Raw genomic sequence first — 11,357 nt, forward strand, 5'->3', positions numbered from 1 at the left:
CATAGCTGGAGTCTCTCTAATTCTGCCCTAATTCTGGCATTATGTGTTTCTTATCCCCCTCATGCAGAGCGCATGAGGCCCACAGAGGGATTAAGTTTGAACTCAAAGGTGGGCTTCCTGCTGCCCAGTCCATAGCCCTTAACAAGGCTCTAAGATGGTAGTAATTATTTCAGATGTGGTCTTTGTGTCTATGTGGTGCAGAAAATAGATGTGTGGTCAGTGGCCCTTTCCAGTTCACCATGTAAGGGCTGTCCTCTTAGTTTGTCAAACCTGTCCCTAGGCTTACGCACCCTTTCCGTTTATACCTCTCTCAGGTTGCACAGGCCCGCCTGGGAGGCCCACCTGTCCCTTACTATTTGAGCCCCTGTCGTCTCACTGGCGGCTTTCGAAGCAGCTGCAAAATATGTTTTTAACTTTAAGTGGAACTTGGGGTCATCGGCGTGGAGCCTGGAACAGTTACTCTCAGCAAGGGCTCTTTCAGCCCTGACATTCTATAGCTTTATGGACTCTGGTGAGTGTTAAAACTACCTCCTCCCAGCTTCCAAAGGCTGGACTTTCGCTGAGGGTAATAATTAATTAGGCATTTGCTCAAGGGCTGGGGAATAACGTGCACTGCTTTTTTTCTGTTGTTTGTGGTCGGAATCTGCTTGGTTGCCTAGCACCACATTGGTCTGCCTGGTCCTCCTTCCTCTCAGCTCAGCTGCTCCGGTCGCCCCGCAACCGAAGCTTTGCGACAGGGGATCGGACTAGGACTCCGACACGAGGTGTTCGCTGGCGGTCAGTAGGCGGCGGCAAGAGCGGCGCCTGCCCGGAAGAACCATGCTGCGAGGCAAGTCCCGGCTTAACGCGGAGTGGCTAGGCTACTCTCCAGGGCTGCTCCTCCGCCACAGGTCGCCCCCGGGTGGGCGTACGCCGCGGAACCCTGGCCGGTAAGTCACGTGAACGCCTGCGCCCGCCGCAGCGCGTCACCTCATTGCGCCGCGTCTGCACGCTGCGTCCCTCCACCCAGCGCTCGCCGGTACTTCCGGCGCGGCCTACCTCTACCGCTGGCCGACAGAGCTAATTGAGAGTGCCCGCCGAGCCCAGTCCGCCTGCTAATACCTGCTGCGGGTGGCATAGCTATGGAACGCCTTGATAAAGCGGCGCTGAACGCACTGCAGCCGCCCGACGTCAGGTAGTTCAGAGCGGAGCTCGGACCGGGCAGGGGCCCCGACTGTGAGGCGGGCCCGCCCGGGTCTGAAGCTAGGCAGAGGGAAGGCCGGAGCCTAAGGGGCAGGCCTGAGCCTAAGGGGCAGGCCTGCGGTGGGTGTGAGGTTTGGACCCTTAGGGCCCGGCTGCGGGGCGGGGCGGGGCGGGGCAGCAGGTTGGGGCCTGCAGCGTGTGCAGGCCAACAGCTCATGCTCCTGTCTTAGAGCTTCCTCTCACTGTTGTCTATATTGCCATCTTGCTGTCTGCAATCTCTTTCCCCACTACGGAGTGTCCCCTGAGGACAGGAGCCCGGCCATCTTCATCTCCGTGTCCCCTACAGGGCCTGCACCATCGGGGCTTAATAAGTGTTTGCTGCATGTAAGATGGAGATGGAGACTGGGGGCTAAACAGAAGATACCCAGACAACGGGTTGGGAAGGAATTTAGCTACCATTCAGTGATGATCTTCTCTGTGCCAAGCTCAACTTGGGTGCTTTATTACAGACATCAGAATTAAGAAAGTACTTAGTTTCCTGATTTTAAGGAAGATGAAGTTGACTCAGGGTAAGTGACTTGCCCAATATCACAGTAAGGCCACACAATTAGTAAGTGTTGAAGCTGGCATCTGACCAGCCCACTTTGACCTCAGATCCCATGATCTTGGAGATTGTGTCCTTTTTCCCTCTCACAATGTCAACGTAGGTGTTTTGTTTTTAAATTATTATTAGTTTATTAGTAAGGATACCAACAGGTATTTTCATTAAGTATACTTAAAATACAGTCTAGCCCTCTTAGACTGATCTTCTTGTTTCCTAATGGAATTTGTAGTGAAATCTACTTTGAGTAGAAAGAAGCATTGCTTGCCACAAAAGTGGAAATGGTAAGCTCTATTATCTGCTTAGCGTTTGCTGGAGAAGTTTATATGAAGGGGGTGAACACTAAGTGGTTTTAAGAGTGGGTCGCAATAAGGTTCATCCTGAGTTATTTCTTTTGTGTGAGACCAACTTTAATTCTGGACTTCCATGTTGTTCTTTCATAACAAGTCGCAGTAACACCCAGTCAAAGACACATAGGAGAAATCAGTTGAATGCCATCAGTTGCATTGTTTTAGAATAAATCACTGTGTACCCAAGCTGACTTGTGCCAGCAGAACTGCCAGCTGCAATGGGCTGTGACTGGAAGCCAGGGAGAAAATGTTCTGTAAGCACTAGAGGTAGCTTGCTAGTTTTCAAACGTTTGTATGCCCAACTTTATACTTAGTCCCATATTTGTGAGGTCACAACCCATTAGAAGAGTCAAATTTTTGGAGCTTAAGGTAAAGAGAAATGAGGAGTTGAAGATAAACTACAAATTTTTAAGATATGTTGTACGTGAAGTGTATGGAGCTAGAAATTAACATGCAGAAAAGAAAAGGTGGTGGGATTGGAAGTGATTTTGTTTGCTTTAAAACATTTTTATGGTATTATATCTTCTTTCCAATAATAAACTTTTCAGAGCCAGGCCAGTTCATCCATACTCAAGTGAGGACAAGAGAACCAGTTGATCTGCCCTTTCTCTAGATTCTTAAGCTTTGTTTCTTTATCAAGTTAAATAATCTGAACTTTATATCCCTAAAACACATACTTTAACTCACCATAGAAAAACCTTGAAAGTCAAGTTTTTTTGTGGGGGTTCACAAAAGAAGTGTCCAAATGCTGACTTTGTGTTTTTTATAGAACTACTGCAGACACTTGTATTCTTCATGAAGATTACACAATAAATTCCTCTAAAAATTTACTACTAGAAAACAGTTTAAGGAAGCTCATGCATATTAGATGAGAATTGTATAGCTCAGTGATCACCAAAGTGTTAAAAGATGATCTATTGAAGTATGGAAAGAAAATATTAGAACTTCTCCATAAATTTTAACATCCTTTTTAGTATGTATTTTGTATATGTTTTATATTTTAAAGACTATATTAGTAATATGTATATAAACAATTTATTTAAAACATAGAAATGCCTATATTGAGTGTGTGCTCATAACTTTTATTTAATGATGGATTGCACAGTCAAAAAAGTTTGTAGACAATTGAAATAAAATTGAGATGTTCCCTTCCTTTTGGGGCTGTCAGAAACCTTCCTGCTAATTGTATATACATTTATAAGAACTCCTTTGCCTGGGTTTTCTAGAGATACAGAGATGTGCAGGACTATCTAAAAAGCAAGCTGTCATATGAAGTACTGTAATAACAGATATGAACAAAGTGTGATTGGATCCCAGAGCAATGAATTTTTCCAGGATGTATTCAGGGAAAGTGCCTGGAGGAAAGGCTATTTGGGGGGACCTTGAAGGCTGAGCTCTTTCCTAAAGATATAGGTAAAAACTGGAGCCTCTAGCTGTGGATTACGAAAGAGAGTTAAATTCAGGTGTTGACTATGAGCATAGAGTTAAAAGTGTGTTCAGTAGTCTGAGGATAGTTAGACTTGAGGAAAATGGACCTTAAACTAACGATTAAAGCTATAGGGTTGGGCTTTTATAATTAATCGGGTGATATGTATGTGTTCAGGGTTACTAGAAGCTTAGTACAGTTTCACTTTCAGTAGTGTTGCTCATTTGTAACAATGTATAGGACAAATGCTGACATTAAAAAGTCAGTAAAAGAGCATCAGGGCTTGGCAAAGTTTTTCTGTAAAGGGCCAGATAGTGCATATTTTAGGTTTTAAGAGCCACATGGTCTACTATTCAAGTCTGCCTTTGTAGCTCCAAAGTAGTCTTAGATGATACATAAACAAATGGTGTAGCTGTGTCCCAGTTAAACTTTATTTACAAAAATAGGTGGTGGACCCTCAGACCTTATTTTGCAGACCCCTGACATACATAATACATTGTAACTTGCCTTGTTCATTTGTCATATGAATATTTTCTGAATAATCGTCAGAATTCTTTTTAAAGTCTCCATATAATTGATGTACATCATTTACGAAATCATTTTATGTTATCCAGTTTTGTTTGTGCTGTTTTATTAATCTTTATATTGTTAATGTTTAAGTAGCAGTTTATTGGACTTATTTTTCTTTACATATATAATTTTAAAACTTGGTTACAATCTTCAGAGTAGTTTTATTGTATTCTAGAACAAAATATTTTCCATTGGAATATTTCCTTGGTTTTAAAATAGTCTGTGGACAGATAGAATTCAGTGAATAGAAAGTGGTTTGACATTCAGACTTAATGCATCCATGTTATGTGAAGGCCATCTAAATTGTACTATACCTATTTAATTACAAAGAAATTTGAGCCCGGCCGTGCATGGCTCAGCAGTTGAGCATTGACCTAGGATCCCAGAGATTGATCACAGTTTGATTCCTGGTCAGGGCACATGCCCAAGTTGCGGGCTCGATCCCCAATTGGGGGCATGCAGGAGGCAGCCAATCAGTGACTCTCTCATCATTGATATTTCTCTCTCTCTCTCTCCCTCTCCCTTCCTCTCTCTGAAATCAGTAAAGATATATTTAAAAAAAAAAAATTGAGTAAATTTCCTTCAGCTGCATCCAGATTGTTCTAGACTTTTCATTTGGAGATTCTCATACCTTGTTTGTACTGTGTTCACCTAGCCATTAGTTGTTTTCTGTGTATCTTCTCCCTTGCTACCTCCATTGTAAATTCTATAATTACAGTGTACATTTGCATAGCACTTTGGAGATTACAAACTACTTTCACACTTTGATACTTCCTCTCACACTGGATATGAATGACAGTCTCTTGGAGATGGGCCTGCAGCTGGGTCTCTAAGATCTTTCAATTTTGAGTCCCTGACTCTGCTCTTCTTCCTCTGGCCACTGCTTCCAAGGCAGGAGCAGGGTTTCCAGAATCTTCTCTGTGAGTATTTATAGTGTTTATAGACACAAGAAGGGTTGGAAGTGGCTGTGCAAGTTCTGATTTTCTCTTGTTTACTTTATTCCAGAAATGAAAGTTCATTAGCATCTACCCTGAAGACTCTGCTGTTCTTCACAGCTTTAATGATCACTGTACCTATTGGGTTATATTTCACCACTAAATCTTATGTTTTTGAAGGTAATCGTATTTTTATAGACATACTACTGTATTTAATGTTCTGTGCTTTATGACCTCTTTATAGATGTAAACTAGGTATTCTAAAATTAGTGTCTTTAGTCTGTTTTGCTTTTCAGATATAATGTTGCTCATGAGTCTTAATTCCTGAAATGAACATTTTCATCACTCATAGTTATTTTAGCTTGTCATCATAATCATGTATGGTTTTCTGTGAAATAGCTTGCAGATCCTTTCTTTTAATATCCCTTTGAGAGCAAAAATTGACCAACATGGGAGGAGAAATTTGGGGGAATGAACCTTTGGTGGCAGACATTGGAAGGAAAAGGAAATAAAGTCCCTTTTTTGTGTCAGAGTCCTTAGATGAAGTGATAATTACAGTTCTCATTCAAAATAGTTTTTCGTGTATAGAAGGTATTCAAATCTTTAAGTGAATACTTATTTTATCACCACCCAAAGTGTTACTTTTTAATTCCCTGATTAATTAAGTAAATACATAGCTAATAAAAATTAGTATGCTTTGTTTTTTGTACTGTGATAAATTTTGGAATAAAGTGAAAACTTTTTTTTCTTGATAGGTGCCTTTGGGATGTCCAATAGGGACAGCTATTTTTATGCTGCTATTGTTGCAGTGATTGCTGTCCACGTGGTGCTGGCCCTCTTTGTCTATGTGGCCTGGAATGAAGGCTCACGACAGTGGCGTGAAGGCAAACAGGATTAAAGTGAACATCACCTTTTGATAGCATTAAATTAAGTTTTAAAAATGGCAAATGCATCCGGGATGCTGATTATTTCAATAATGTTGAAAGAACATGTTAAAATCTATCTTAAGGAGTCATGTTTAACTAATGTAAATTTTGATCCTTCTAATACAGTGGTTTGCAGCATCAATTTTAACTGCATAAGCCTCTCATTTGCAAATGAGAATTTGGAAAAATTAAATTGATTACAAATAATTATTCTGAGAAGACTGATTATTTTATAACAAAAAATGTTTTATAGCATTCTGTCTTTTAGTTGGCTTTGAGTTTTACTTTTCTGGATATATTAATAGGTACATAGTGAAACAAATCTAAATTTTATTTTTTGCTGAAATACTTTCCCTAACTATCATGAAAATACCAGGTCATTGGATTTTGGGTTATAAATTCCTATGGAAAATTGCTTAAATTATGAATGCTGGAATTATTCTGAATGTCACTGAGAAATTTCAAATAAGTGTAATATCTAGTCAGTAGCAATCTTTCATTACATTATTTCATGGGGAAACTTGGCTGAATTCCACCCATCTTACATGAACTGGTTTATTGAAGGATCTCAATAGCAAAGCAGAGCTAGCTGCCTTCTTGCAGGCTAGCCTGTGCTTTCAGAACAACTCTTTAATAATCTCTTTTGCTCTTGCTCAACAATGAAGTTACTCTTTAATTATCAGATTTGTGTAAATTCCCTTTAAATTTGTTTTTCCTACTGTTTTTTTTTTAATATTGTATATGATAGGAATTTACATTTAAATGTTTATTTTTGCATACTTAGGGAGTGTGAACAATCCTGAAATAGATTGTTTTTATCACCCAGGAAGTATTCTTGGGATTTCTAGTCTAGTCTTTTTAATCGGAGTTGTTAAATCCCAGATATGTATAATTAGCTAATTCTTGAGGCCCTTTCTGATAGAAAATGACTCTGTGTTTTTATTTTAGTATCTTTAGTCTGTTTTCTTTCTAGCCACTTGGTACTCCTTGTATGCAATCTAAAAACATGCATATTAAAACAAGAAGAAAATTTAAATTCCCTGTAATTTTGCCAACTGGAGATAACCACTGTTTTGGTTTACATCCTGTGTGCATTTCTTAGTGCTAGTTTGATACTTATTAAAAGTTTGGATTAAGTTCAAATTCTGCCAACTTTTCCTGACACTATGTGTGTTTTTTTCATGTGCGTGATTAGTGACCATTTTCTTAAACAAAACAAAAAACCCCCTACATTCTACCTTTATTCTTGTATCTGTAGGTATATCATTGTTCAAATTTCCTGTTAATTCCTAATACAGTGGCCCTTGCTGTGTTTGTCATTACCAATTTGTTTGTTTACCCCTATTTTTAATGTAGAATTGGATTCTTGCTTAGTTAAATGTTGTCTATGGTTTAAATGTCTTCTATAAGCAGTTATTCTAAATTAAAGTGTTTTCTTAAAAAAACTACAGTTTTAGTATAAAATTGTACAAATTTAATATAAAATTATAGAATACCCCTGTTTGAGTCTGAGGTATTGTGTGGTAGATTTCTAGATGGTTCCCTCTTTGTTGTACTTAGAATTGTTGTCCACCTTCTTTTTTTTTTTTCTGTAATGCCAAGGTTTTTCTTGTACTTTTGGGATGTTATGCTATTTGTAAAATGTTAATGTCCAATGTTGGATTATTTTGTTTGATTTCAGACTTTTGCTGAGTAGATAATGATATGGGTATTTTTCTGCAAGTATTTAAACCAGGGATTCATGCAAAAGCAATTGTAATTTCCTCTTGGAATAATTACCAAGTTTTTGAAATTTAGACTTGGATGCTAGTGTTGATATTTAGAATTATTACAGTATAGACTTGTTTTCAAACCAGTTGATTTTTCCCTGGGGTTTCAGCTGTTAACTTGCTAGTTTGCTACAGTTGAAATAACATGGTATTTGACAACAGATTTATTTTTCACTGGTTTTCTGTTGCACAGTATATATACTTCAGGATGTATAGAAAGGAAAACTACAATTGAGCCCTTATAAATGTTTTAAGATAGGAATATGTTCGCTATTGTTTGAAAACTAATTGTAAGAATAACCTCAATTAGGAAGTGTAACTTGAAATGTCAGTACAAAGTACTGATTTAACCCCATTTACTGTAACACAGTACCTTACTCTTCTCCATTTGCTCCCTCCCCCCGAATATAATCTCTTTTCCTCATTGTGCTTATAACTGAAAAGTCTGCTGTAGAATGCATCTGATGCCATTAGCTCTTCAAGTGGATACCATTTTACGTGTAGCAGCAAAGTAGTTTTGAGCTATTACTGAGGAAATGTAAACATTTCATTAAAAAACAAAACAAAACTGTGTTTCCTGGGAATCTAACTGAAATGCATTGTAATAATTGGACTTAATCTTAAAATCTCATCAGCTTTGCCAAAAGAGGCAACTGATTGACTTGTTTGGTGGAACAAGTCATTTTTCCATTTTCACATAAGTTTATTTTCCATTTTCACATAAGTTTTATGTATACATCTAAAGTGCCCAAGGAGACCAGTAAAAATAGTAAAATAGATAAAGAGTGCCCAAGGAAAGATGAAAGCTGAAGGTACATGAAATAAAGGATTGAAATCCTATTTCTGCAGTATCTAGTGAGTATTTCTTGTCTCCAGACAAGTTCATGTTTATTGTTTCATGCTCAAGTGAGATTGTAGACTGTTGTTAGGGCCATTTTAAAAATGGTTCAGCTATGGTACCAACTTTGTCACTTGTGTTAGGTCAGCAGTGGATTTCTCTGCCGTCAAGCACTCTGCCTCCTCCACCAAAGTAGTACAACTTTATTAATTCAGACTCAACTTATATTTAAGATAAATTTTGCAAGAGCTGGACTGAAGTGGCATATTAATAACTTGGCAAGATTTTTATTTCTTATTTGCAGGGGAAAAGGGTCGTCTGAGAAAATAAATTATTTTCAGCGACTTTGAGAACCTAATGATTAATATTACATGTAATCTATGAGTAGCTTAAACCCTTATATATTTGTTAAAATAGTCTGGAATTTATTAAAATAGTCAGGAATAGTCATCATTCCTGGCCTTGCTTTTCGTGCCTGTTTTGTTGCCATGTGTACTTACAAAAATAATATCTGTGTTCCTTTTAAGATGTTCTACAAGTCATTTGTCAGTTACACAGACTAGTCTTCCTTTTTCTCAGGTTCAGTGAAATCTCACTGAACAGTAATAATAGCAATAGCTAACAACATCTGCACAGCACCTTACAGTTTGCAAAGAATGTTCACATATTCTTGTTTGAGTTTTGCATAGTGAACCTTTCACCTGATGTCTTGACATCAGTGCTTAAAAGTGTTAGAATCTTTAAATCATTAGAGTCATTGAATATTGCTATAGTCTGGACTAGGGGCAGGCTTTAATGTGCTACGTTGAAAGCTATGTGTAATTATGAAAATAGGGGGCTTGAGTTCTTTAGCCACTTGAATCAGGTTTTCTTTTGTTAAGTGATTTTTTTAAACTGTTACCTGGATGGATTTTTGTATTCATTATGTTCTAGCCTGTAATTTGTATAAATTTACCATCTATTGTCATTAAAAAGGTGTTTGTAATGCCTCTTTGATGTGTCCTAATTCAGTTAATAGTAACTTTATTAAATTGGGTTTTTTAAACATTTGTTTGCCTCTCTGTTTATACCATATAGAATATGTACAGAGCTGTCAAGGGTAAGCTTTTATGCAGTAAATGTAGACCAGAGTGCTCAAACATGGGGGGATGTGAGGGGTACTTAGGAAGGGCCAGTTAGACTTCGTCTGTGATGGGGCTATCAGAATTTGTATGGCAGTGGGGAAAAGAAAGGAGCTCCCTGCCCTGTGGCTTTTTGAAAAATTCATCTGAGGGTGGATGGGCTTCAAATAACTAAAGAAGATGGAGAAATACACGTGGCTAATTAATTAATGATGGCAGGAGTCAATTCCTGGTGATGTCTAGCATACTACCCCTCATACCAGTATTCTTTGTCCTCTTCTCTAGCTACCTGCTGATTGTACTCATTCTAGTTCCTTTCTGTGCTTCTGAGGGATTCAGTTAGTTATTAATAAATCCTACCCACTTCCAAAAAGATACCGTGGTGTCAAAATATATAGATTATATACAATTGTATTTATATACAAAAATAGATTATAAAATGTCCAGGGAACTCAGTACACAAGTAATGACATTTTAGAAACCATTAGAATCACCTTATAGGATTTACTGCCCAGACCTAACCCAGATCTACTGAGTCAGAACTTTTCGGGGCGGGTCCCAGGAATACATATTTGTAACAGGCTGTGATCTGATACAGCCAGTTTGAGAACCTCTACTAGGGTTTAAGAATTGTGTATGAATGTTTTGAGAATTGTGTATGTGTTTTTAATGTTGTACTTGATATTTGTATAAAGCAGGCCTGAAATAGGCACTTTATTAGGTAAAGGTAGAATCCTGTATAATGCTATATTGAAGGTTCAGTTTAAAATCAGGAGACCTTTAGACTTTGCTTCACTGTTAATGAATTATGTTAAATGAAAACTGTAGTACAGGGGACAGCCTGCTTAGAAACAACTTAGGCTTGCCAAGAAATGGCCGTGCTGCCCCTCTGATGCCTTCCCCTTATTTGAAATCCTCACTGCTGTGGTCTTTGGAGAGAGGGAAAACCTAACACAGTTTAGGTGAATCTGGTTTCCAAAGTAAAGAAAGTAATGGAACAAACCAGAAATGATTTCCTAGGCATATCTGCTTTTTCAATAATGTGACTCCCTTGCCCCTAAATATTTTTCCTCTCACTGCTTACATCTTCCCACTTCATTTCACATACACCCTACTGTTTTGCCCAAGAAAAGTTGCATTTTGGTTAACCCTTTTAGAAAATACAGGATTTTGGTGGAGAGCATTGTTCACACCCTGGTGGCTCAGTTGATGTGTCCCTCCAAAGAAACATCCAGCTGCCCTGAGGGAATGAATAATAGAAACTACACTCCCTGTATCTGTCCACTTTGAAGTATAATTTCTATTATTCACTGCTACCGCCTGGGTCTAGACCATCTTCACTCCTTGCCCGGTGCCTCTAACTGCTCTTTGCTGCTCTTCTTGCTCCTGTAGTCATTTCACCATAAAGCAGCTAGAAGATGCCTTTAAAAATACTAGATCATAATAAACAAAATAAACTCAGAGAACAGACTGACAGCTGACAGAGGGGAGGGAAGTTGCAGGGCTGGGTGGAAAAGGTGAAAGGATTAAATAAACAAACTCATAGACACAGACAACAGTATGGTGATTACCGGAGGGGAAGAGAGGTGGTGGGAGGTAAAAGACGGTAAAGGAGGATAAATGGTGATGGAAGGAGACT

General features: G+C 38.5%; 1 protein-coding gene across 2 annotated transcripts; it reads left to right on the forward strand.

The window, feature by feature from the left end:
• Nucleotides 1–668: 668 nt before the first annotated feature.
• On the forward strand, nt 669–9,646 carry VMA21 (vacuolar ATPase assembly factor VMA21). 2 transcript variants are annotated; one of them, XM_081125649.1, is made up of 3 exons: nt 669–929; nt 5,135–5,244; nt 5,820–9,646. In XM_081125649.1, the coding sequence occupies exons 1-3, from the start codon at nt 820–822 to the stop codon at nt 5,960–5,962; spliced, it is 363 nt and encodes a 120-aa protein (XP_080981775.1). In that variant the 5' UTR covers nt 669–819; the 3' UTR covers nt 5,963–9,646. The 2 variants fall into 2 exon arrangements, with proteins under 2 accessions (XP_080981775.1, XP_080981776.1); XM_081125650.1 differs by lacking the exon at nt 669–929 and adding an exon at nt 973–1,174.
• Nucleotides 9,647–11,357: the final 1,711 nt, after the last annotated feature.

This window comes from Miniopterus schreibersii, assembly GCF_964146895.1.
Source record: "Miniopterus schreibersii genome assembly, chromosome: X".
In the NCBI taxonomy this organism is placed as follows: domain Eukaryota; kingdom Metazoa; phylum Chordata; class Mammalia; order Chiroptera; family Miniopteridae; genus Miniopterus; species Miniopterus schreibersii.

Coding starts and splice junctions, on each gene's coding strand:
- VMA21 (XM_081125649.1), top strand. CDS start 820: ATGCTGCGAGGCAAGTCCCGGCTTAACGCGGAGTGGCTAGGCTACTCT. Junction 930..5,134: donor ACGCCGCGGAACCCTGGCCG/GTAAGTCACGTG, acceptor ACTTTATTCCAG/AAATGAAAGTTCATTAGCAT. Junction 5,245..5,819: donor TAAATCTTATGTTTTTGAAG/GTAATCGTATTT, acceptor TTTTCTTGATAG/GTGCCTTTGGGATGTCCAAT.